Source organism: Epinephelus fuscoguttatus, linkage group LG8 (genome assembly GCF_011397635.1).
Source record: "Epinephelus fuscoguttatus linkage group LG8, E.fuscoguttatus.final_Chr_v1".
In the NCBI taxonomy this organism is placed as follows: Eukaryota; Metazoa; Chordata; class Actinopteri; order Perciformes; family Serranidae; genus Epinephelus; species Epinephelus fuscoguttatus.
The window spans coordinates 32,655,087-32,682,613 of NC_064759.1; the positions used below are offsets into that span (position 1 = coordinate 32,655,087).

The 27,527-nt window shown below is 40.6% G+C and overlaps 1 protein-coding gene across 1 annotated transcript in view; it reads right to left on the reverse strand.

Moving 5' to 3' along the window:
* The window catches only part of LOC125892764 (myelin basic protein-like), a 91,934-nt gene that overhangs the window by 2,379 nt on the left and 62,028 nt on the right, over positions 1–27,527 (reverse strand). Inside the window, 6 exon segments of the mRNA XM_049582973.1 lie at positions 5,363–5,446; positions 6,826–6,855; positions 7,604–7,630; positions 7,834–7,938; positions 18,678–18,934; positions 18,937–19,233. Coding sequence (XP_049438930.1) covers positions 5,363–5,446; positions 6,826–6,855; positions 7,604–7,630; positions 7,834–7,938; positions 18,678–18,934; positions 18,937–19,233 — 800 coding nt within the window.

Below are 27,527 nucleotides of genomic sequence, written 5' to 3' on the forward strand. Positions count from 1 at the left end.
AAGTGACAATTTTGTCTTTATGAGTCAAACTTACTAAACAAAATTTTGGGATACTAAGTAAGAAATGATAAAATACTAAAGCCCTGTTCACACCGGAGTAGTAATACCAGGGGACCTCATGTGATTTAGAAATGACCCCCACCATGTCTGTGTTTCATGCAGCGCATTCACATGGGATAGATGAAGTCTGTATTTTACCCAAATTTACTGACATTATTACTGACATTCCAGCACAACTAGCTGTGATGTTTAGTCTTAACCTTTCCTTTCTTCTTTTCTAAATGTGGAATCAACAAACAGAATTGATTCTGCCACACGTTGTTATATGTCGTCCCTCTCATCACCTTTGGAGATGTCGCTCCTCCAATGGATTTGAGTTTACCGTTTCTGCAAATTGGTCCCCATGCTGTGTAGTGACATGAGCCTCCTGCACCCAAAATACTGTGAAAACCTTTTTCTAGAATTGTCAACACAGCCTTTATAATTCTCAGTCAGGAAAGAGGCACAGAAAGAAATGAATAAATAACCTAAATACAATCCAAAGTGACTGAGATGGCGATTCACACCAGGCGAACATTATCAAATGACCTCTGGCGAAATATGGTCAGTAGTTTTCAGTGGAATTTCTGCTTGACAAATTACAGACATGGCAGATTCACACAGGATTAAGATCACAGACAACTTCCCCAGTTGTTACAAATCACTAAAGATCCCCAGGTAAAACTGGTCCCATGCGAATAGAACCTAAGTCCAGATCTTAGAAAGTATTGCACTTTCGCACGAGAAAGTTAAAATATGAGGTACAGAATGAAAATTTGGTAACACTTGAAGGTATCTACATAAGGGTGACAAGTTCATGACACTGTCATAACTATGACATGACACTGTCATGAACTTGTCATAAACATGCTGTAGATGTCATAAACATTTATGACTGCTGTCATTAAGTGTCATTTGGTTTTTGTAATGACAAGTTGACATTGTTTGGGTTGTCTTGATTATGACAACTTCACATTAATCAAAGTGACATTACCAGAAGATGTTTTGTCATAGCAACTTGACATTAACAAGAAATGCACCTCTTTTTGTGTTTATGACAAGTTGATATAATGATTATTATTATTAGATGTGCAAGGTTACAGACTGATTCTAACACTCGGTCAGATAGATGTCTGGCAGGATACGACACAAAACTGGCTGTCATGACATCATTATGACAGTGTAATGAATAAATTATTTGACCTCAAGTAAAGTGGTACCATTTTGATTTGTCATTAAGATATCATGAAGGATAAGACTGGCTGTCATGCTTCATCAACTTGTCATGACAAAGACATCTTTTGGTAATGTCACTTTAATTAATGTCAAGTTGTCATAATCAAGGCAACCCAAACAATGTCAACTTGTCATCGCAAAAACCAAATGATGCTTAGTGACAGCAGTCATAAGCATTTATGACATGTACATAATGTTCATGACAGTGTCATGTCACAGTTATGCCAGTGTCATGTCACGCTTATGTAGATACCTTCAAGTGTTACAGAAAATTTTAACTTAAAAAAAATCATACTAAGTCAAAATAAAATGAGAAAATGAAAAACTGTCAAAAAGTCAAAATGTTGACTCATAACATTTGCCTAATATTTCATATTTTTGACTTAATAAGTCAAAATATTGACTCAGTATATCTTAATTTTGATTTAGATCTTATGATTTTCTTAAAATTACCATGAGTATTCCTAGGCATTCATGCATATTTTTTTTCTAGGCAGAAATGTGCTTCCGTACATAGCTAATGATGCTATAGGCCGGCCATCATTTTGCAAGCAGGTCTTGAATCTTTGTTTTTTTTTTTTTTTGTTTTGTTTTTTTTTAAATCTACAGAAAAATTATTGTGTAAGAGGAAGTTTCCACAATATTTGCCCTTAAAGTAAAGAGAAAAAAATTGCTGGACAGTTGGACATAATCAGGTTTCCACAGGTGACTGCTTCACAGATCCTGCAAATGTATTTTTACTGTGGCCAATTTTCCATTTGTTTTTGTCCAGAAAGTTTCAGATTAGATGTCCTGAATTTATCACAAAGCTGCCTCTGAGACTATATTGCACTTTCCCCATCCCACTCCATTAAAATGAAAAAGTAGGAAGCACAGAGGAGAATAGAGGATTGTGAAGGCATAAAGATTATACAAATGAGACAAATCTTTATGGATTGTTTAGGAAGATAATCCATATTGTGAAAAGCTTTTTACTCCTCCACATTAAAACAAAAGCTGGGGACTGAGCTTTTGTTCTAAACTGTTCTTAGAGCCATTTCAGATGAAATTCATTATCTGGCATGACAGAGAAAAGCTCAGCATACAAAAAAATCTGAAAACGAAAGCAGGAAAATGAAGAGAAACTAGCCTGAAACATTTATTAAAAGTTAATATGGCTTGATGCTCACTTCCGTTTGGACTGTGATGCCTGTTTATGTGTGGGAGAAGCAGATAGTGACAGTGTGATGGCACTGAGTTGATGCTAATTAGCTGCACCAGAAAGATTTGAAACGAGCGTCCCAGAGGTTCCTCATTTCTAGAGCTGTTTACTCTCCGCTAGCTTAGTGACAACAACTTAGCCACTACAGATGAGGATGCAGCCCAGGGGAAATTTGGATTTCTCTCCAGCGTCAGTAATTGCTAAACTAAGTAATCTAAGGTAGCCTACAGTGAGAGGAGCTGGCTAATTAAAACCTGACAAAGAAAACCTGACAGAGCGTAAAAGCCGATACTCCTTTGCATGACATGTGAACACAAATCAACTAACAAGCAGTGTCTCTGGAGAGTGGAAAGTCGAGCAGTTGTGATACAGCAGTCTGAAGTGGATGCTGATGAATTGAGCAACTGAAAAGTTGGGTGAATGCTACACCGTATGAAAATGAATGTTCTGAAATGTAAAATGTGGGAGTGTGAAATCCTCCGTTCACTGAGTCATAGCAGGAACACAGAGTTATAACTTTCATCTGTGCTCAGAGTGTTTGTGACATTCCATGTTTGGGAGCTTTTTAGATAGCAAAGTGGGATTATCAAACTGTTAGAGGTACGTCAGTGCACTTTTTTAGAAATAATGTTGAGTAATAAATTTTTGACCAAAAGGTCACTGCCTCACACACACTAAGAAGGCTACATATTTAAAGACAGGAGCCCATTATTTCCCGACCACCATGTCTGACTGACTTCATGTTTACTCTTTGACTTGCTAATAAAATTTGGTTTACCTCTCTCTTTTGCTCACTAGCTAACAGATGTAGAAGACGCTAGCGTTAGCGGTGCAGTAACATGTAGCTAACAGGGAGGTCAGAGAAAAATATACCTCTAACTGGTGGATATGGTTATGGATACTTGATAACACACTGTAACATAGTTATGATTGTGTATAATGATTTGTCTTTAAGCACATTCATAAACAGGTTTAAACCTGCCTGTGTATCAACAGTTGGTACTTACTTAAAAGCATACAGTCAGATTATTAAAAGACTACATTTAAAACTGTTTTTTTTTATTTATTTATTTTAATATTGCTTATTTATACTTTGAACAGACAGAGAGAAACATTATAATTCAGTTGAAGTCGTGTCTCTTGACACCTGGTGAATGTAAGTCCAATATTCATTAATTGTTCTACTTTTTGCTCTGTTTTGGTCTCCACCAAGTTAGAAAATATCTGTAACTTTAGCTGCTAAATGGTTCACTATGTCCATTTGATGCTGGGCTGAACCACTAAACCACTGAGCCGAAAGATGCTGAAATGCTCCGTAGAGCTGAGAGGAACTGTAGATATGGTTGATAATTGTCTGTACATTTGTCCTTTTACATTACACATAGTCATTAGAGTAATTGCTATTATGCGCCCCTTTAGAATGTTATCTCTCGACTGAATGGGTGTTATTGGTGGTTATCAGCCTCATAGAAGGAGACCACTACACTGTCCGTCGGTTTAGGCACCAAAACTACGTGGTTAGGTTTAGAAAAAAAACAAAATCATAGTTTGCATTAAAATAAGTATTTCTGTTACAAAACGTGACATAATGAAGCTTATGTAGGCCTATGCCAATTAAAAGAAGTCAGTGTTGACGTTTGGTTTCACACAGGACACAATTAACCTCCTGTGTTATGTAAAAGTGCCGTGATGTAACGTTATGTGACGAACCTATGTAATGCAGTTTAAATATTTATTTATTTTGATATTTGTCTCACATGGGGCACAAACAGCAGTCTCCTGGGTGAAGTCCTGTGTTTGTTGTTACATTTGTTATGTAACAAAACGTGATGTAAGGTAACGTGACAAACTAACAAGTTAAATAAGTCAATACTGACTTTTGGTTTCAGACAGGACACAAATAGCAGTCTTGTGGGTGAAAATCCTATATTTGTTTGACCCACCCACCACCCTGGACTACCTATTTACATGGATGTAGTTGCTGTTTACACTACATCACCTAATGTTCCAATAGGCTGCAATAACCCTTCTAACCCATGGGTTATCTATGAGGCTGATAACTACTGATAACGCCCATTCAATCAAGTAATAACACTCAGGAAGTGGGTGTATTATGGAATTATTGATTACAGCAGCTTTAAATATCATTTATAATGAATAAATATCAATAACAGGATATTGTAAACAACGTAAAGTGCGTTCATATGATTTGAATTAATATGTACAATCACGCAGTAAATGTTTTATTATACAAACTATTAAATTGTAGCAAGAACTTATAACAATACTTTTTATATAATGTTAATAATAGACATTATCCATTAAAGGTCATTGAATGATAGCTTTTTCAGGTACTATATACGGTGTGCCTAAATATCAGTTTTATAACATCTGTGCGCACTGAGTCCTGCAAAGCACCCGAAGGAGCCAATGGAGCTTGGCAAGTGATTCCCTCCCTGTAAAGCAGTTGCAGTATGTTAGCTACAGCCCCCCTGGACACTTATCAGAACTGGATCTACCATCTTCAGCATGATTATATCAGCACTGGTATAAAGCTTGTAGCATGCAAGATGGTCAATCTTGTCTCTAAAAGCCTCTTATTATTCTGCTGCTGCTGCTGCAGTAGTAATGAGATTAGGATGTCTTCTAAACATATCAGTGCTGAACAAATGCGGAGTGAGTTAAACTCAAGTATCCCTCCATCACGAATCAGTTACTCACTCTGCTGCTGATATCATCACTGAGGCAGGAAAAAAAAACAGGGTAAGAAAGTCATAAGGGAAATATTCCCCTATCTAAACAATTTTGCTTCCAGGAAAGAGAAAAAAGAGTATAGAGAAGCCAATAGGGAAAAAACTCGGAAAGTGTCTGACAAGCAGTTTTTACCATTTTGAAGATCCTAGTCAGGGTGCCTTTGCCGTCCCCTGCACTGGCCTTCTTGGCTTTGGCAGAGTGTGACTTCTGGGTGCCCTGCCAGAGGCAGAAAAGGAGTCAATGTGTTAGAAGAATTTTGGAGGTGTTTGGCAGGGGGATAAGATGTGGCTGACCCTTCTACAGATTGCCCCAGATTAAAATTTCAAAGAGGCTGGAGAGGAGAGGTAACTAGAGAATACGTAAGACCTTCTTCTTTGGCGAGCGATGGATTGGCGTGCCCGACAAAAGCCCAAAACATCAGAGGAAACTAGGCATCGATTATGGTGCAATCCAATTTTGCCCTACTTTGTGTGTTGCATTTCTGGTGATGTTTTCTTTCATCAGAGCATTTCGTGTGAATTATGTATGAGTCAAAAAAGCTACACAGCAGCTAAGTTTGCTTTAAAAGGGAAAAGTTTTCTGCTTGCATATTTTGTTGAAACCAAAAGGGAACATCAGTTTAGCTAATCATTTCTTATAGAGTGTGGTGGTTTTCTGTTGTGTTTTAATGGTATTTTGTGAGCTGATTTATTCTCTTCTCATACTGGATGCAATGAACCAGATGTATTTGATTTTGGAAACATCTCAAAACACCACTGCTTGACTCTTGGATGAAACACCTTATATGGTCGTAAGCTTCATCCTTTCAGGTGATACTGATGTTCAAACAAATATGCATGAAACGCATGTGTGAGCTAGTTTTAAGGTTCATTCCCTCGGAAGAACACTTAGGGACTGTATGAAAATTATTGGAGGGGTGAAAGAACCCTATTTTCACTTTTTCCCTTTAGCCATACAACAAATACCCTTAACCCTACCCACCATCGTTACCAGCAAAGGAGCAGCTGTCCTTTGCACATGCGAAATGCATAAAAAAATTAAAAGATCCACCTTCAGGCGAAAGAATAATTAATATCCCTCCTCCATTTTTTGATCCCCTGTCCCACTCAAATAATGTTCATCCAGTCCTTTGGAAGAGTTTCCTTTGTGCACACACACACACACTTGCACACACATTCATGAGGGCCCTAAATTAATTGCTGATAACGTCGCCAAATGAAGCAGAAGGCGGCCTCGCTGCAGCCAGCCACAGAGGAATTTCTGAAATGAAACAGGGCTGATGAAGAGCGGAATAATGCCTGGGTTATCATGAATGTACAATGTACGCACATGATATGGATAAGTCAGGCTGCACAGCCTCGAAATGGGTATGATATATTTGGAAATGGACTTAAGTCGGAAGGAAATGAGGGCGTTATCGCTGATGTATGGACAGATTACGACGGCTAAAGTGGTTGATGGAGACTTAATGGAAACAGAGCCACAGGCGTCAGACTTGAAGGCTGTTTAAGAGGATGACCTCACTTGCCCCCTCGGTTAAATTAGGCGTGATACCTCGTTACCTGTTTTTGCAGTTTCTTTTTTTAACCACCTACCAGGCCTATCTTGGCTGCTAGTCCTCTCCACTGGATGTGCAGGGAAATAAGAGACAAAGACATGAGGTAAAAAGGGAGAGGGGACAAATAGAAATGTGTGTCTTACTCAGCGCAAAGGCAGGATGGGAACGAGAGGAGGCAGGTAGGAGGGTCCATCCAGGGAGGGAAATCACAGGGTCACGGGGGGGCAGGAGCAGATGAGGAACAGAGGGAAGAGGAGCAGATATGTGGGGGGAAGGAGAGAGCAGCGAGGCAGACGCTCACATTGGAAAGAGCACAAATTTAGTGACATTCTGCAGCAACAAAGCCAAGGACATCTGTACAGCATGTAGACACTGATGTAGAAAATGCACTGGCAGTCAAGAGTTTAAATTTTTTCTCAAACTGCATTCATCTAACTTTATCAAATGGGACTATTTTTTGCAAATTTTATACATCTTGCGTTTGCAAATTTGCAGTGAATGGGTTTCAAATCAAATGGCTCACTACTTAATATTTACTAAAATCATATATGGTCTCCTTACTGTCATCCACTTCTGATATAATAATAATTTGTCACAGGGAAGACCTTTATCTAAACTGATTCAAATGCAATGCTGTGATCAAATTCCAGTGTGCAGCAGGATATGTTCCTGTCCTCCTGAATATGAAAGGACATTTTTAGTGATCTTAATGCTGTCTCATGTCTCTGATTAACTGTCAACTAGTTGACTATTTTTGTATTTCACATGTAAGTGTAAATTTCAACCTCAGTAGTAGCAACATAAAGCAGACTCACCCTAGACTTGGGAGGCGCAGGGGACACCTGGAGAAGTATTAATCATAGAAAGTAAAGAGATTTGACAGTTTGAGAAAGCAGCAGAGGAGCAACAAAACAAAACATGGACAAAAAGCTGGAAGAATAGAAGAGGGATAGTGGCAACACTGTTGAAGCAGAATCCTTTTTCCTAGATGCAGCCTAGTGTATTATCTAGAGGTCTAGTGTATTATTTCTATAAGGCTACTTACGATCGTGCGGAAGAAATGGACCACAGCGTTCTCTGCTCCGCGCTTACGTGGGGAAGTCGCAGAGGCTTTCTGAGGGCCTGGAGAGAGAGCACCTCGGAAAGATCCCTGGAAACGAAAAGAGGAAGAGAAAAGACGGAGAGGTACAACAGACCTCCATGTTAGATAAATGCATGATCACACACAAAACAAAAATTACTTGACCTCAAACTCTTGAGAGTTATATGCTCAAATTAATTTTCACAGGGATTTCCTCAAAATATTTATACTAGTAATAAGTATAAAAATAATAGTTTAAGATTTAAGCAAAACAGCTAAACTCTCCCTGGGGTTACTAATACTTCAAATAATACAAAAAAATGTGGGAATTGTTAGGTTCTCTTGTTACCTGTCCGACTTTCCTGTTGAACGATGAGAACGGAAATACCAAAATAACAAAATGATTTACAATTTACTGTGTTGACACAGCACCAAAGGTGTTGGCTACAGGGAGACATGCAGCTAAAGTTTGTAACGTAAAGTGGGGTTACTAACCTGAAATATTAATACAAATAATAAGACAGTGGATGCTGGTGTTGGCACATTAATCACAGAATGCTGCAATGTGTATTTTTCATAAATGTATTTTATTTTATTTTATTTTTTTATACATTATATAGATATATTCAATGATGTAAAGATACTTTTGGGTGGCTACAAGTGGAGGATATAAATAGGAATCTACAGCAAAGTCCTACTCAGAAATGTAATTTGAATGTTATTCCATTGGAGATTTCAACACCTGTATGGTCTGACCCATTTACTCCACTGTTTTAAGGTAGGAATGTCTTTACCCTTAAGAACTTGTATTTCTTAGTCAGAAGTGTCTGCTGAGATGCAGAGACCCTAAATATGAATATACTTTCAGTGCTGCTGAATCTTCTTCATGAAAAATCTCCTGATGACTTCTATCCAGCTACAGTTATTCATTCTATCAGCAGCATTAACAGCAGCCTCACGTCGTAGACGACTCCCACTCCATTAACCCTTGTCCCAACCTGGCAACAACCTTTGGCCATGAGTCATTAAAAAAAAAAAATTAAAATGGAGCAAGTGAGCAGTTGAGGATGTCAGTATTTTCTTGTCAGTGGTTTGATCTCAACAAAGAAGACTAATTATCATCCCAAAGAACAAATCAATCCAGCCAAGTTCTTCAGAGTCAGACTTTACAAAGAGTATGTCTAAATGAATGTTTAATAAGGTCGATATCCTCTTGACTTTTGGGCCTGAGTGAAAATACTGATGCATTCAAAAGAATCCTCTATTAAAGTGACAGGAGATGTTTCTTTTTCCTTTAATTTAAGATTATGAAGTAAATGTTGATTACACAATGCAATGGCTATAGACTGGTGACACCATCGATATTTAGATTGGTTCTCTATAAGTCATGCTTACACTATGCAAACCTGTCTGCCTCTTGGTAAGATCTCCACACAAAGGAAGTGTGTCAGCCATTGCACAACTAAACCAGGAAAAGGGTAGTGCTTTTGTTTTGCCCCTGTAGCTATCATTAGCTCTCCAGCTGCAAAAGAGTATCAGTGTTGTTACTATCCTCAGTAGAGGACATTGGGATAACCAAAGTAACTGTAGAAACTGCTTGGCTCTGAGGAAAACAGAAAGCAACCTGGTTGTCTTTGCACAGGCTGTTGTCATGCACTCTTTGTATGTCAACCTATGGAAAGTAATGCACCATAATTTATAACCCACGTAACTGAGATGGCTGCGATCATGTGGCCAATGTGCTGACAGGACTTAAGAAAGAAGAAGTATAAAGACTGAAACTTTGCATAAAAAGCAGATTAGGGTGGTGGATGGGTCAAACAACACAGGACTTTCCCCAGGAGACCAGTGTTCAGAACCGTGTGACACTGAGTGAACTTTGAGTCCACTTAAGGTAAGTTGTCACCAACTAATCTTGCCTAAATCTAACCTATGTTACTTTATGTGGGTACATAAACTCATTTATAGGGAGTTAATTTGAGAGGTATCATACGAATTGTTCAATTTTCGTTAAAAAAGTTTACTGTTTCCATTTTAAGTTATACCTAAAAGGTGAAAAGTGTAATTTCTCTAATACCGAACATCATGAACAACCTGCAGCCCACGGGAGAAAAAATAACTAATTTCCACCTACTCAGTATGTCCAGTCTTTTCAGTTAATGTTACCTCATTCGTCCCTTTCTCTGACCCCATTAATGTAATCGGAAAATGTGTGTGTTCATGTCTGTGTGTGCGGGAGATGGAGGGGGAGGGTGAGCGGTCGATGATTCACATCCATTATCACACATCAAAGAACCTACAGGTAACCAGAGGAGGGGAAACTTTCACCACCAACACCATTTATACAATATGGTAGATGTGCTGTTTGATTATACGTCACCTTTACTTTCTTTCATGGGGCTTTTTGAAAATGGAACAAACCAACAATTAGATACAGTGCAGAAAACACAGGGAAGTAGTAAGGTTTCCACCTAGGGCACAATCCACCCCAAAATGGATATCTAGATAGACAATCATGGCTTTTGTAAAGAGAATTTTTGTTCCATTTTTGGGGAAAAATAACAAAATATCCATCAGATGTACAGTGTATATTGAAATGACTATTTTAACATTTCAAAAGGAATGAATCTGGCCTCTCTGTTGTTGACGTCATCATGTGTATTCCAGCTCTGTAGCTTCCCGTGTGCTTCAATAGTGACCCCTTGATGATGAATAAGTGTGTGTCTCTGGATGTGTTCTTGCATGCCTGTTTCTGTCAGGATGGAAATTATGGGAAATGAAAGCATGGCGAGAAAATAGATCAGCTTTTGTTGTCGCTGTCGTGCATTTGTTTGGGGAGAGGAGAAGGGAAAGGGACGAGATGGGAGAGGAAATAGGATGACAAATAATGCTGTATGAATTCTGCTGGTACAGTCTCAAGTTCTGCCAGCTGTTGCTTTGATGTGAATGACTCTCTCCTCTGAATTTTGGTCTTGTCTCATCACATATCTTCTCCTGTTTTCTGTCTTTATTTTTACATTTGAAAAAGCTAAAAAAAAAAAAAAAGAAAAAGATGACACTTTTTTAACTGCTCTCGTGACGATGGATCATTGCATGCATCCAAATGCAAATGACTGCACTGACACTGAGGCATTCCTCCAATCTAAGCTGTTATTGAAATAAATTTTTTGTTGTTAAATTAGAAGTTGTTTTGATAAATGAGGACATCATGCCTCTGCTTTTCGGCTTTTTGAACCCCCTCTAAAACTTTCAGTTCAGTAGTGTCTTTGAAGAGAGGGAGTTCGTCCAGTATTGTGACACTGTTCCTTTGGATTTCTGGTTGATGGTTTGTTTTTCTGAAGCTGGTGCTCTTTTCATTTTCTTCAGTCACAGTTACAATCACCACTTATGCTAAATATCCAGTTCTTCTTTTCTTACTATGATTATGACAAGAAATATAAATTGCAGAAGAAAGAAAATTAAGTTCCTGTATTTCCTGAAATGGCTAAATGTTGCAGACTAAACAAAAGGACATTCTTTTTGAAGAGTAATGTGACATTAAAGGGAGTAATCTTATTAGCTTTTTGTAATATGAGATGATCAATATCACTCATAACTGTCAAATAAATATAAAGTTTGTAAACTAGGATATTAACTTAGCTTTGAATAAAGACTGGAAACGGGGAAAACAGCTAACCTTGCTTTGTACAATGGGGTAAAACAAGACAGACAGTCTGATAGGGTGGCAGTAACTCAGTCCATAGGGACTTGGGTTGGGTACCAGAGGGTTGTCGGCTCAAGTCTCTGTCCAGACCAAATATGGAGCGTGAACTGGTAGCTGGAGAGGTGCGAGTTTGCCTCCCTTGAGATGCCTGTCCTAGGAAGTCCCCTCACTCTGACATCTCTCCATTTGTGCATGTGTGTATATTTCAGGCCTGTGTGTATATGACAGCAGAGTGAAAAAACTGAATTTCCCCCCTGGGATTAAGAAAGTAGGCTATATCTTCTTCTTCTTCTGCCACTATTGTCTCTGAGGCTGTGCTTTGAGCTAAATGCTAACACTAACATGGCCACATGCTTACCATATGAGTCTAACATGCTAATGGCACCATGTTAATCATGTTAGCATTTTGTAATTAGCACTACACACAGGTAGGCTACAGCTGAGGTTCATGGGAATATCCGTAAGTGGTAACAAAAAGTACTGGACAAATTAAAATTTTAACCTAATGATGCATCACATGAAAAGTAAAATACTAATATAACCACTAATAAAACAATTCACGGCAATCCATGCAATAGTTGTGAAGTGAACAACTGACTGATAATGCCATCCCCACAGTCATGCAGTCAGCTCAAAGTCAGGCTACCAGCAACCAGGCTCAGGCTGTCACACCCATGTGCTTCATGAAGTCCACCACCATTCCTGTGCCCAAAAAAGAAAGACCAGCCTGCCTGCCCAGTGGCACTCACCTTTGCAATGATGTGCCATAGGCTGGTCAGGGATCTGCTCCTCACTACCCAAGCAGCACATTGGGCCCACTACAGTTTGCCTATAGTCCAAACTGATCAACGGAAGACGCCATAGCACACATCCTCCACACCACCCTGTCACCTGGACAAGAAAGTATACTATGTGAGATTGCTGTTCATTGACTACCGTTCAGCATTTAACACTATGGTTCCCTCCAGGCTGGTTGCAAAGCTAAAGGGGCTGGGATTACACACTCCACTGTGCATGTGGATCCTTCACTTCCTGACAGATAGACCCCAGGTGGTGAGAGTAGGCAGACACACCTCTTCAACCCTCAGCCTGGAGCACCCCAGGGCTGCGTTTTGAGTACCCTGCTGTACTCCCACAACTGTGTAGCCACTCTGGACTCCAACATCAACAGATGGCAATACAGCTGTAGTGGGTCTGATACCAGTTCACAATGAAAAGACCAACCTGCAGAGCTAAAGGACCTGACCCACTGGTGTCAGGACAACTACCTGCTCCTGAACTTCAGCAAAACTAAGATGATAGTGAACTTTGGGAAGAAACAGGGAAGGATTGACAGCCCTCTTTACATCAAAAGGTCCTTGGTGGAGAGGGTGGACATCTTCAAGTTCTTTGGTGGTGTTCTTTGGTCATCAAAGCAGATACTGTTTTACCTTAGATGCTTGAGGAAAATCCAGGTATCCGTATCCTCTTTTCTTCTCCTGCGCCATCAAGAGCGTCCTAAGAGGAACATCACTGTCTGGTACAGAAACAGCACCGAACAGGACCGCAAGGCCTTGCAAAGAGTGGTTCATTCAGCTGAACACACACACAAGACACAGCCCCACCCTGCATAAAGGATATTTACACCAGGCGATGCAAAAATAAGGCCAGGAGAATCATTAAGGATCCCAACCACCTGGATAACTGCCTTTTCTCCCGGGTGAGGTAGCCTGGTGATTTCTATTTTTTTTTTTTTTATATTAATCTAAAAAACATGTTAATATGTGAGCAGGCAATTTTTCCCCATTTCCAGTATTTAAGATAAGCTAAGCTAAGCTAAGCTAAGCATCTCCTGGCTCCTTCATGATTTTCAGATTAGCCATGAGAGTGGTATCTATCTTCTCGTCTAGCTCTTAGCAATGAAGTGAATGAGTGTGTTATGCAAAATGATATTCCTTTGATTCTTATCTCTGACAGTAGGCTGTGAAGCTTTCACATATTTCTGCTGTCACACGTACAGGGTGTATTCCAGACACATGCATAATGTGAGCTGGATGAAAGGGAAAAAGTGGGAAATCAGAATTCAGGACACAGATTGAGCTCTATGGTATTCATGCCCTGCAGTTTATCACTAAGTGCAAGTTAACAATCACAACTGCCCCCTCATAGGTTAGAGTTCAAAGCGTGGCCAGGAATCTGCCTCAGTGTAGATGATGCTTAATAATTCATCCTGAGAAGAGGGGAAGACTTAGTGATCCTTCAACAACAGTGAGTATCTTCACAGATCAATACCATAAAAATACTTCCAACTACATCCTTTCTTTTCACACTGAATATATCCTGGACGTGCATTTAACATTTATGAAAAATGGTGTTGAGATGTCTGCAGCTTATTTAAACACACTCTCTCACATTCATTCTTTCCCTCACAAGAAGCCTATCTGCCCCCTCGTGTCAGACTGTGCATCTTTGCTCAACCAGAAGGAATGAGTAATGACGGCATTTAACTCTTGGGTTTGTTTTTTTGTTTTGTTGTTTTGAAATTGCACTCTTTCAGATTCATAAACAGAGGGAGTGCTGGGCCAATCGATGTGGCTGACAAACTGGCAGTGGAGATGCACAAACATGGCAGCTGCAGCTCGCTGTTCCCCTCGGAAGGCAATCAGGTCTTGTGCCTCACAAGATCAAATACCAAACGAGAAGGAGCCATTACCTGTGCTGCAGGATAGAAGTGATGAAAGAAGGGAAAAAAACGGTTTCTTAGGGACTTATAGAAATTATTATGGGAAAGGAGAATTTAGAAAAAGGGGAGGGTTATTATTATTTTTTTGTAGTCATCTGGTAGTCTGACAATTGCTAATTCCACTGTATTGTATATACTCTGTTGTATATAATCTCTGTGCTTTTGTTACTGTTAAAATGATCTGAATCAATTGAATGTATTATATACTTTGAGATATTGTGAGGAGGCTGTTGAAATTTTTCTTAGTCATGGGAAAGGCTAACAAATTTATAATAATGCCAGAGAGGGCCTTGCTATAAAAATAAACAATGAATAATTTTTGTACCAACCCTAAAGTCTAATCAAATTAAATGTACCTTCTAAATAGCAATTAACCCATATCTATGAATGAAATGCTTGAGCAGTATTTGGCAGGCTACATCAGCAGAGTTTGCTCTGCCTCTTTTATGTGTGATTGACAAAACAGGGCTGCAGTTAATTCTGCAGTATCAATCATTTGCAGTTTGTTTTTAAATTAAATAAAACTGCAAGTCCGTCCAAAACCCCCGCCAGTGTTTGTTTTTATTGTACAACAGTTTCCTGTGCCAGCGTGCCAGGCTGTACTTGTTTCTTGGTCCATCTAACCACGGAGCCAGTGAATACAAATACGCGTTTTGACATCTTATTTAGAATTTCAAATGAGCCTGTATCGACTGAATTTCTGTGCCGAACTCTGTTTCCTTTTCTTGGTAGGGTAATCTGCATGAACACACTGCTGTTCATGTTAATGCAAAGTCTTCAAAACAAGCTTTAAACGCGGCAGTTTTGCTCCCCAACATGAGTCTAAACGAATGAATTTCAGTTCACGCACGTCTCCAGGAGACAGGAACAATCAGCTCGTGGCGATTACAAAGCTCTGCCTTTTTAGTAGACGAACTGATTCAAAGAGTGTAAGGTGTTTAATATTCTCTTCTTGCCATTTCATCTTTAGGCTCACACAAACAAGTCAAGCCAGTCATCCATTACTCAGAAGTATCAGGGATAAACAGTAGCTCTGCTTTCCATTAAACCTCCTTTTGTTTTGCAGTATGTTGATGTGATTGATTGACTGAACTCTGGAATTTATTCATTTGTCTTAAAGTCTATAATCTGAAAGACTGAGACTGCACCAAGCCTGCTGAATAAATGCTTTCAAGTTTCCCACGCTTGGTCTGTTTTCTTTGTCGCTTGGGGCCAATCTAAGAAAGATGGATTGCAAATAGCACTTCACAACTGGAGTAATAACAAATGGCTGGCTGTTACCCATTGTTAGCAGAGCAGTTAAAACAATTCATGAAACTTTTACAACAGAAGAAGAACCAAAAAAGAGACATGGAGCATTAAAACAAAACAAAGAGAGCGCTGAGGGTGTTGTTAAAGAGTTTTTAATCAAGCAATAATCCAAAAAGCTTAGAACAGGATCAGGTTAGGAACAGATCACCGGTCACAAGAGTTCACAACAGATACAAACAGTTACAAGTATCCACTGCAAAATTGAAGGCGTTAACAAAACAGGGATCGGCACCGATCCACTGCTGGTTCAGACAAACTCTCCGACTGGGTCAAAGACACGTGAACCTGAGGTGAGCAGGCTGATGTAAGGGGGGAGGGAGAGACCGCCGACACCCCCTCTTCATCCAAGACACTGGGGTTAGAGAACAGCATCGCATGAGTTTTGGTTTTTACTGTTCTGCTGAAGCATGATTCATACAGTAATCACTGCTGCGTTGCATTATATGACTGATTCTGTCTGCCTTTCAACAAATTACTATGCAAATTAAAAATATTCTCTGTTCTTTATGAGTCTACATTTCTGCTTGAATAGCTAATGTTCATGCAAAGTTAATTTTCCCTCCAATTAGCACATCATTATCCCTGTAATTTGAAATGATCAAACATCGGTTTCAACAGCCATTCAAATGCAGATTTCCTGCAGTTGTTTCATGTCCTGAGACTGGAGTTTTTGGCGGCTTTCCACAACTTATCTCTCTCGTGCTGTCTTAACATTTTCTCAAAGCCCTGACTCGGGTTTGGAGTGAAAAGTATGTGAATAAATCAGACAAAGAACACGAAAAGCACAGGGATCAGTTTAAGCCTCCACACCTGCCACACATTAAAACAATTCATTACTCAAATCAGCATGCACATTAAAGATCCAACAGAAAACACTGACACAATCTTTTCCAAAAATACTGCAGTCTGAAAGTCAAAGTATGCATTAAGGGCGTCTATATGGAATCTGTGCGCTCAGATGGGCAGGGCGGATCAGAAATTAAGCTCTTCATGATGAATTCTTGCTGGAAAAATGAGTGTTTGCAGCAGAGTTAGTGCAGGTTGATCTTTTGCTAGAGGCAACAGAGGTGGGGCGAACCTGTCGGTCGTTCACTTAAGCCATGAACGCTCATCATTTGAAGGCAAACCCTTGGTGAATACATAAATATATATATATATATATATTTGTACAACTTCTTTTTAGTAAACCTGTCATCAGTGTGGAGAGCAATGTACAATTTTATGGCATAAAGAAAAAGAAAATCAAAGAAATCCTTGCAGCAAATTGGTCACAAGCCTAATGTTGAATGAAAGCTTCACAATTTGTTCTGTTGACATTTTCCCTGAACATCTCATGAGTAACATTTTGCAAATGCAAAATCTGATCAGCAGAACAGGCTAAAACAAAGATCTGTACCACACAGTATATGTATATATATATATATATTTTTTTTTAAATCCTGAATCCTACACTGAACACCTTTTCATAATTGACATAAGGCGTGGGGGGAAAATGCATATATTCATGCTGTTGAGTGATTTCTCTGCAATTAGCTTGCCAAACCTGCTGATTAGCACTCTGCAGGGTTGAAAAAGCTGGATAAAAAAACCCCTTAATATCAGAGGGTATTTTTGTTGTTCACTGTGACATGGCTCTCCTATCAAACCGTCATCTGTAATGTCCATGTTTTTTAAGACGGCAGTCACATTTCCTCTCTCTGAGAGCACTACAGGAGGCTTTGGGTTGTAGCTTCAGCATGCTGCATAGTGTTGTCAGGATAACCAACAATTCCACACTGTTATGATCTCAACATTTTCACCCCATTTGGTGCTGAAGCTGACGTTCCATTTCATCACCACCTCCAGAGGGCATCACTGAGCACACGGCCCACTGAGTGGATAAGGAGTGGAACCGTCAGAGCTGCAGTTTGGTTCCTAATGGCTGTGGTAGCAGTGCCAAGCAGCCCATCCTGTCTGGACGAGGATCCCAGACTGTCTAAACTGATGGACAAACTGGTGCCAGGAGTACAAACTCATTACAGCAAAGATGCCCACCTACATAAAAAAAGGTTTCTTTTTTGACAAAGTAGCCCTGATCAGTCAAGTTTTTATGTTCACTAATGGCCAAAATGATGGCACCTTGACAACACCAGAGCACAAAGTAATTAAAAAGCAATGCAGGCTCAAATGCCTCATAACCACTTGCCTGCAGGATCAGATAAGCCTGCTGTTACTTTATAGAAGGTAGACTCTTGTATATATTCCCTAACAGGGGATGATAATATGCTCCTACTCTAATATCATTATATGTTAATATACATCGTATATCTCTTTGATCATTTATAGCATAATGTGATCATTAACTTTGAAAGTGACTTAGCTGACTGCTGGACCGTGCAAACAGCAGTGAAGTACCTCCCCGTGGCACAGATGTTTAAAACTGACCCCAGAGACATCAAAGAGACTCTCCACAAAGAACTCTCTGCAGAGGACCTGATGCCTCGACAAAATCCAAAATAATGTACAACTATTACATCTGAATGATACGGGCCAAATCTTCTCATCTCTAACATCATCATCATCATGTAGGGAAGTACCCAAACTGTAACACGGCTGTTCTTAACTCCAGTTTGACGTTCTAATAAACAAACTGCATAACGGCAGCAAACAATTCCACCATATCACATTTACAACAGATATATTAAATTTAATCAAAGAGAAAAATGCTACCAATGTCAGTACCATTCAAATAAAAGAAAGAACAACAGAACAATATAGAAATGTATCCGTAAATGATTCAAAATCACAGCTCTTTGTAATAAAAAATAAAACAAACCCCACCCAAAGTCATTATCCAGTGCTGATTCATAACCATAGTCGGCCAGTTAATGTGAATCACAGGACAATGTCAGAATTCGGTTCACCATAAAAACAACAGTCAAACCAACACAAATCTATATGACAAATATGTTGCAACAAATTCTTACAAGGATCTGTTAAAGAAGTTAATAAGTGATTCTGGGTGTGAATCAGCAGAATGAAAGAGACAAGAGAGGAGTCGAGTTTTCACCTCGACTCTCCCTGCTTCCTCACCTTGCTCTTCCTCTTCTTGTCCCCTCCAAAGAACTTTCCAATCTGATCCAGGAGGCCGGGGTTCTTCTTCCTCCGGCCCAGCCCGAAGGCGGCCTGTGCAGAGCTGCTTGCGGATGCCATTGGTGTAGTAGTGGTTGGTAGTACGTTTGTATTTGTCAAATGTCGGGTTCTTGTCTCTCTCTTAAATGAGAGAGTGTGAAAAAAAAACAGAGGAGGGAAAAAGAGAAAAGAGAGGGAGGGAGGGAAAAAAAGCTAGCCTATTCTAGGTCCTGTTCGGGGCTCTCCGACCCGCACTCTGAAGCCGCTCCGCTGTGCTCGTGAATGGTCTGCAGCTCGTCCGATTCGGAGGGTCGGTCTTTGAAGGTGTTGTCCTCTCGGCCCGGGGCATCTCGGGAGAAGAGGCGGGCCAGGTGGGGGCGTGGTGTGGCGGCGTCAGGGTCAGCTGTGCTGGCGGGGGTCCAGGGTTGGCGGGGGCCCTCAGCGCCCTTGGAGTCAGTCACCGCCGGCTTCTCCGAGACGCAGCCATTGTTCTGGTTCGCATCTGCCTCACCCAGGCCTGCGCAGAAACAACAAGGGTCATCTATGGGCTTGGGCCTGCATGGCACACAACAAACTGCAGCAGCACAATGGGCTCTTTTGACGAGACCGTGCCCTTCCTGCTGCAGCGGACACCAGCAGAGCAAAGATTTTACATTTTAAGTTGGATGAATCTTACCTGCCGTATCAGAAAAGGTGGAAGTGTTAGATTTAAGACATGAGCAACTGCAAAGTGTTAAATTTCTCAGTACTCTCTCTTTTGTCTTTAAAGTCAGTGCTATGTTTCTGAGGGCACTGAGACCACACTCTGTTTTCTTAGGTGCAGACTTATGAGTCAAACCAATGTTGTAGTAGGTGTGCTCATGATTAACAGCTTAATTTGTCTAAAGTACAGTGCATTAGAGTGTTTGCACAAAACCTTTCTTGATTTAATCCAGTAAAGCAATCAATAGTGTGCTCACACAATTTTGTAATCTGCATCTGCAGCAATCTTTAAGGCTTCACCACCTGCGGTCATCTCCCTACACTATCATGGCTCATTCTTCAGTTCACTCATGTCAAAGCTATGTTCCCGCGCATTAGTTCCAGTGAGATGGATATACAGCTGCTTCTCTAACGTCCACTTTGACAGCTATCCATTAAGTTAGCCAGCTCCCACAGCGGAGGACATCCAGTGCATTCCTGCCTCGGAAACAATATCCACACTGTACTGTGCAGAAATGGTGTAGCACTACACCAGAGAATCTGCATGCAAATATTGGTTGAAACAGTGGCCCGTTGTCAGAGCTGCATAGTTATTACAGAGGAAACAATGGGCCCAGTGTCACTAAAATAACTCCTATAAGTATGGATTTTCAACCCAATGCACGGTGACACTTATCTGATTCGGGGCCGGAGAGCTGCGAGGTCTTTGGGTGCAGAGCAAATACAAGTTCTATGCTGTATGCCGTGTAGAAGTTCACGCTATGATTTCTAGCAATTTTAGATGGAATTACTGCTGAAAAATGCATCTGTCACAGTAGCACCAGCATAAGAAGCTGTCGTTATTTGGTCCAATGAATTCTTCAGCTTGATTTATTTCTTGCAGATTTGCAACTTGTGTATCAAATGTGAACATCGATGAGGAAAAGATGCAAATACGAATTGGTTTGAAGAGAATGCGACCAACTTTTGTACTTTGAGGAAGCGAGCCCCGAGGAGCTGCTATTTGTCACACACACATCACTGCTTCACATAAAAGGTTCCTACGCCTTCGTCAAAAACAATGTTAATGGAAAAAGGTTTGACTTGGTTTTTCCTTCTTTATCATAGACATTGCTCCAGAAACAAAACTGAAGGTTGATGATATGTATCTGTTGCCCAACAGATGGATACTGGAGCATTTTTCATTAAGTTTTCAAAGGGGAAAAGTTTTAAATGCATTTTCAACTTTGTTATTGTGAAGAATGTCAGCGTATAGAGACAGATATACACGTTAATTGAATGTATATACACGTTAATTGAATGTCCTTGGTCTTGCCTCCAACAAAGGCCTCATAGGTAAGCACATTAAAAATCATCCTTAACAAGCACTTAAAGCCTTCTGTAAATAGACACGATGACAAAAAGGTTTAAATAAAAAAATGATCTGATGAAACCAAGAAAAAGCCATTTTGAGACACTCAAAGTAGCTTTGTCAACTAACAAAATTAAAGTTAACAGCTGCTTTAAAGCAGATGACACATCCCATTCAAAGACTTTCTCTAAAGACTTCTAAAAAGAATAACTGCACAATAAAGTGAAGGAATAAAGAGAACAAAAGAAGCTGTCAGGTTTTGGCCAAAGAGGAAGAAGCTAAAATTAAAGCCACTACATGTTAAAAAACACGATCTTACAAATTCTTAAAAAATTAAAGAATCTGAACGCACTGGTACGATCTATGTGTTGCTTTCAGCCCATTTGTCTATGTGTGCTTGTGTCAGACATATGGGGGAAAGTAAAAGCATGTGGACACCCAACCTAAGCGTGACGGGACCGGGCTGAGTTCAGACAAATGTTCACAAATGTTCAGGTTCAGCCCACTTGACATTTTGCTTCATGTTCTTTGTAGTGAAAATACAGTCTAAAAATTAATACAAATGGTAGACCTACTGTCTGTGGTAGGTTACTTCTTGCTCTGTGCTGGGGTTTGTTATTTACCTGACAACGCATGAACACAAAACGAAGGCTACTTCAGGCAGTAAATATTCATCTTGCATAAACTGGGTTGGGCTTGGGTTGGGTTCGGACATAAAAAACAAAAGGCCTGTTGGGTTTGGCTCAGATTTTACTCTCTTGTGTCAGGTTTGGACAGAAATATGCAGGCCAGGCTGTACCCCAAAAGGGAATCAGTTAGAGCGGCTTTATGTTAGGTCTGGATAATGACCTGACACTATGTATCATGTATTCAACAAACTGTGTTAAAGCTGTGAAGCACTGCATTTGGGTTGTGATGGTACAATGAATTCACGGGTCTCTGCAAGTTCAGTACAGCGGAAAAAAACCCCAAATGCATAAGGATACATTCATTTTTACGTATTTTGAACAGACTGTGGTGCAAGTGTCAAAGACACAAAGAGGAAGCGGGAATACCTGGAGAAACCCATGCTGACACGGGGAGAACATGTAAACTCCGCACAGAAGGGCTCCCCCACCCTGGATTCGAACCGGAACCAACCAATGTGTCACCACATACCATTACAGCTGTACTATATTACACATCCATGCAATCTAAGCTGATGATCCATATGTTTATTTCTGTGGTAAATTGTCTGTATGCTCTCCTCTGAGTTTGAAAACTCCTTAAGTTAAGGTATAATAACAGTGAGTGGCTCCATACTGCTTAGCTGGATGCAGAGGTTTCTCAATAACACTTTCTCTTTGCAGAGTTTGCAGGTTGCAGCTTTATTTTTCACTTCTCTGGCCTGAAAACTTTCTCCACCATGGTTAAAATAAAAGTAAAAAAAAAAAAAAAAAAAAAAACCCTCACTGTTGTGTTGAGTTTCTCCCAGGAGTTCATTAGCACACAGCATGACCTGCCAGTCATTTGACAAAAAGCTGGCTCGTGATCTCGGCAGCCAACAGTGAGGCTCATTAGAGAGACACTGTACATGTTCAATGTGTTTTTATGGATCTGTGACTGTTATAGAATTGCTGCAGAATAAGCAAAACAATCCAGCTCATTTTAGCTATACCCTCACCAGCAGCAGCAAAGCCTCATAAAATCATCTTCCAACATTAAATATGTTATATTAGCCTGCTGTTTACTGAGAGAAACAAAGAAAGGAGCCTGCCTATGAGTCCTCATTTCATTATCCATCACCTGTGCCTCCTTTTTTAAAGCCCATGCCATGCTGCCATCTGCCACTAGAATTACAATAAAATAGGAATCACAGTGTGAGAAAAATTGTAACGCGGCTACACTTTAACAGCCCTCCTAGGTCTAAAATACTGCAGCATAAAACTGACTTCATGTCCACCATGTTTGGCCACAAAAAAGGGTATGTGCTGATGATTAACTTATAAATCAACTGACTTTCTTTGTTCTCTTATCAAAAGATGCACTGACTCACGATTTTAGCGTCCCAGTACACAAACGGACCATAACATGCCTGTGGGTGACTGATAGGATTATTGATCAATGCCGATGACTCAGTGATCACTGAGCCAGGTGCTTACATTTCTGGCTAATCCAAACTCACTCCCCAACTGGTACCCTGTAGTGGAAAAACAAAATCCTCCCATGCTTAACTGCCTGATAATGACGAATGGTGGATGACCAACTGAATCAAACTGAGTTGTTGTCAAGCTCAAAACAGTGGTATTACTGTTCTGGGATTTATCATTGTGTTATTTACTTTTTAGTGATTTTATTGGATCTCTGTTTAGATTAGATTACCTCCTCATCTGTATAGAGATAATAACACTGATTTATTCGTATTCCTTATCACCCGCCGCACACTGGATCAGACAGCGATCGGTGTTGTTGATATTCTCTGGCTGCCAATAAAAGTCCATTAAATAGAAATGGACTAGGTAATGCTTCTTTATTTGCTGCTTGTCATTGTAATTGGCTGTTGTCAGTGTCTGCAAACCAAACCTCCATTATGAAAATATATGGATATTAAATTGAACAAAACAGCACGGTGCAGCCAACTGCATCTTAGTGGCTTTAGATAAGAGTTTTAGCTGTGTGAGCAAGATATGATAGAAACCAATTCTGAGTGAGTAAGTTTCCAGTTAACACCCACCGGCTGAATTTGCTGTGCGGAGTCACGAGGACCCACGAGATCTCGCAAATTCACGCAGAATCGCATGATATAACAAGATGTAGTTTCTATAAACAGAACCACAAAACCAGAGGAGTAGTAGGAAGACATGTCGGTGCACCTCCATGATTAACATCTCCTTGTCCATGGCGTCAACAGGATGAAATGACGCCTGAAAACCTCTGACCTGTTGACTTCAGGCCTGCCCCCACCCATTACGACGTTTTCAAGGTGTAGTGCAGGGAAATGTGATCCGCCGTGAACAATTTGTATTTTATTTTGAAAATTAACCGGATGTTTTATTTTGTTTCTGTGCACGACTTCCTGCCCCGCACAATCTGCTCTGTGCTGAATTGCTGCGTTGTGCTCCGGCATCCGGCAAAAATAGAAGTCCTGCGTATATGTTGCAGAGGGCTCCGGAGAGCCGCAGCTGTGACGGAGCTGGAAGGCAGCACAGCCACAGCCGGTGGAAGCACACACATTGACTAGAATTGAAACGTATTGGCTCCGCTGCCATTCCGGAGTGCAGACGCAACCCACACGCATCTGGTGGAATTTGGGGGTAAGCGTAAACCTCTGGGGCTGAACAATGAAGACAACATCGTAGTGCCAAAAACTGCAGTTCCTCTACTGACCACTTGAGGCTGGCTCCAAAACAGAGTAAATCCCCACAGACAACCATGTCAAAATGTCCAACTTTCCAGCAGAAATTAACATGTTTGCAGCCTAGTACAAAATCAGTGTTCATCTCTACAGCTACATCTCAACAATCATGACAATTGTATGGGGGGTGAATTATTTTATAACTGACCTGTTTACATTTTATTAAGGCCCAAAGTTACGCATATTTTAGGGCGGGGCTGCTTGAGTGACAAGAGTGTCTGCAAGGTGTCACCACAGTCTCTGGGTGTTTCTCAAAGTTGGAAGGATCCTTAAATGGCTGAATTTCAAGGATGTTAGGGTCATCAAATAAGGACATGTTCTAATGTCCTTCAAATTCGACCAAGTCCTTCTATCAGAGAATTTTCAAGGATGCATGTATGTATCGGGTATAAAGTACCCACAATTCCTTGTCCACTATTTGCTGGAAGTGAAGGCAGGGCCTCTTCAATGAAATCTACGTGGCGGTGCTTGGCAGGATTTTCATAAACATGTCATTCCTTTGGATTAATATGAAAGCAAAACTGAAAGAAACCTCATAATGTACACTTTCCAATGTGTCCACTGCCAAATAATGAACTATTTCAAATAACCTGATTTAGATGAGGGCAGCTTGGTGGTGTAGTGGTTAGCACTACCACTGATCACTGATTGAACCAGGGTTCCTGGTTCAATCAGAAACGGGTACGGGAGCCCCTCTGTGTGGAGTCTGCATGTTCTCCCCGTATCAGCGTGGGTTTTCTCTGGGTACTCCAGCTTCCTCCAACAGTCCAAAGGCATGCAGGTTGGGGATAGGTTAATTGGTGACTCTACATTGGCCGTAGGTGTGAATGTGAGTGTGAATAGTTGTCTGTTTCTACTGTACATGTCAGCCCTGGCGACCTGTCTAATGACAGCTGGGACAGGCTCCAGGCCCCCCGCGACCCTCAAGAGGATAAGCGGTTAGAAAATGGATGGATGGATGATTTAGATGAAACATGAACGTTTTTTAATAAATCATTTACAACACTGATGGAGTGCTATGGTGATAGCAACAGCCGAAAAGGTGAACTTGAAGCTAAAATCATCATCACAGTAGCTATGTCCAATATTTATACAGTCTACAGTAGGCAGGAAGAAAGCATGATCGCATTTTGACTTAAAGGGATAAGAGATATTTTGTGGTTTCAATTTTGTGTTCTTGGACGTTAGTCTGGAGCGCCGTCTGCCATTAGGTGTGCTAGCCGCTCCACCTGCCGATCTCCGCAAGGGATGTGAGGACTCTAAAACTTCACCAGAGCCTTCCTCAGCATGAGGGTGAGTAGATAATGGCTGAATTTTCATTTTTGGGTGCACTATCCCTTTAAGAAGACAAAGAAATAGATTTTTTTTCATATATATTGTAAAATGGGTGTACGGACTGTCTGGCGATGTGATCTGAAAAAGCTGAAAAGGCATTTCATTTCATTTTTATTGAATCTATGACTCACAGACTCTCAAACCCTTGTTAATTTTTCATGTCTATTTTTTATGAGGAGAGGCAGAAAATTCTAACAGTATCTTGGTGTGCGACGACTTGCAAGACAGTAGCCAATGGGACTGCTATCGATGTAATATGACAAGCCCAGCATGCTAGATAATGGAGCTGAGAGAACAAGATGATCTTGTTTATTTGTTGTATATAGTTTTCTTTGCCCTGTGGATATATACCTGCCCTTTTCTCTATGATACATTCACTGAGGATACCTTCGTCTCGTCTTGTCTCGTCTCGTCGTCCTTCTCCTGTTATATTAACTTCACAACTGATGAACCTGATAAAACTGAGACTCAGTTGGATCCTGTAAAGCCACCTGGTTTCAGTGGCTGGGTCACTTACAGCCCAGCTCCTCGGCGTGCCGGCTTTTTAATTGGGTCGAGGCTCAATGTCTAATGCGCCATGTCAGTCAGTCACACGCTGAACCGTTTTCTCCATGACTCAATCTTCCCTTCAGTCTAATTACAACTGCAAAGAGTCAGACAATCAATCAGCACCCAGCAGAGCTTAATAACACCCTCAGTACACTTAACTACTTCTTCAATAATTGCAACTGTCTGTGCTGCGGTGACTTGTAGTAAATGTTTTCATTGGGATATAAAGTTTTTGGACAGCTGTAAACTCTGTGTCTTACACTGAAGATTATTTAAAAGAGAAGGAATAAAGTTCTTCATGTCATACTTTACTGTATTTTCCCCATTTGCTAAGATGCTGCTAAACTGAAGTAAAGGAGACAAGGATGGATAACAGGCCAACTATGTGCACTTGTTTTAAACAACACTGGAGGCCAATTATCCAGCAGCCTGACTCATAACGCTGCAGAGAGAAGCAGGGGTTATGCTGAGAGCATGTTGCCTTCTCTTTGTTGGCTTCCTTTCATAAATACTGGATTTATTCCTATGTTGAAGTCCCACGATAAAACATCAGTGGTGGTTTATCACAGGAGCCTTCAGATGAGGAGACAGTAAGGTCAGAATCTGCTGCACATGCTCTGTCGAACACGTCGCCTGACAAGAGATACTGGTCTCATTCAAAGTATGTTTACAGCGCTTCTCACAATGTAGCCAAGATAATATCGCAGTCTGAGGGTGACCAGATAATAGCCTGTTACCTCGACTTAATTAATTCAAAATGACAGCTCCAAGATGTTACTATGACGACTAAAGCGTTAAGTCGGCCTGACAATTTTGATGAAATTACAGCAGACAAATGAGGTGACAATGGAGTTTTAGATTACTGTGCCCAGAACAATTACCATCACCATCTCTGTCTCCTGCACGATATAAATTAAATAGTTTAGTGAAGACACCAAAAACTGATCAGACCAGCGGAGAAATTCAGCACCCTTCAAGAGGGGAAAGATCAGCATCCAGAAGGGGAAGAGGTATGCAGGGAGTGGGCCTCAATCTCCTCATTTTTCCTCCTCTTCCTCGGTGTGAAGAGGATGTGTAACCCAGCCGCTGGGACAACAACAAGGACTGTAGTGGGACCGAGGCACGGGAAGCATTCCTCTGAAAAACATCCATCGCTATGTGGCCACGGACCAATACTCCTACCCAGGGCCGAGAATCCTTCTGCCGCTGCATTCATGGTGGATCTGAAGCACCCACAAGCCTTGAGAAAAAAGCCCCTCTCTGTCTTTGAAACCCCATCTGGCATTCATGACGTTAGTCCTTCAGAGATTTTTCTGGACGAGATAAGACAGCAGAACCACTCCCTCCATATGACCCTGGCCATGTTCATGAACTTTGACCTTCACTTTGCGCCGTGATTTTAAATGTAAAAGGATGGGATTCAACGGAAAGATATGCACAGCACAGTACCACTGTTATGCTGAGATGATGAAGTCACGAT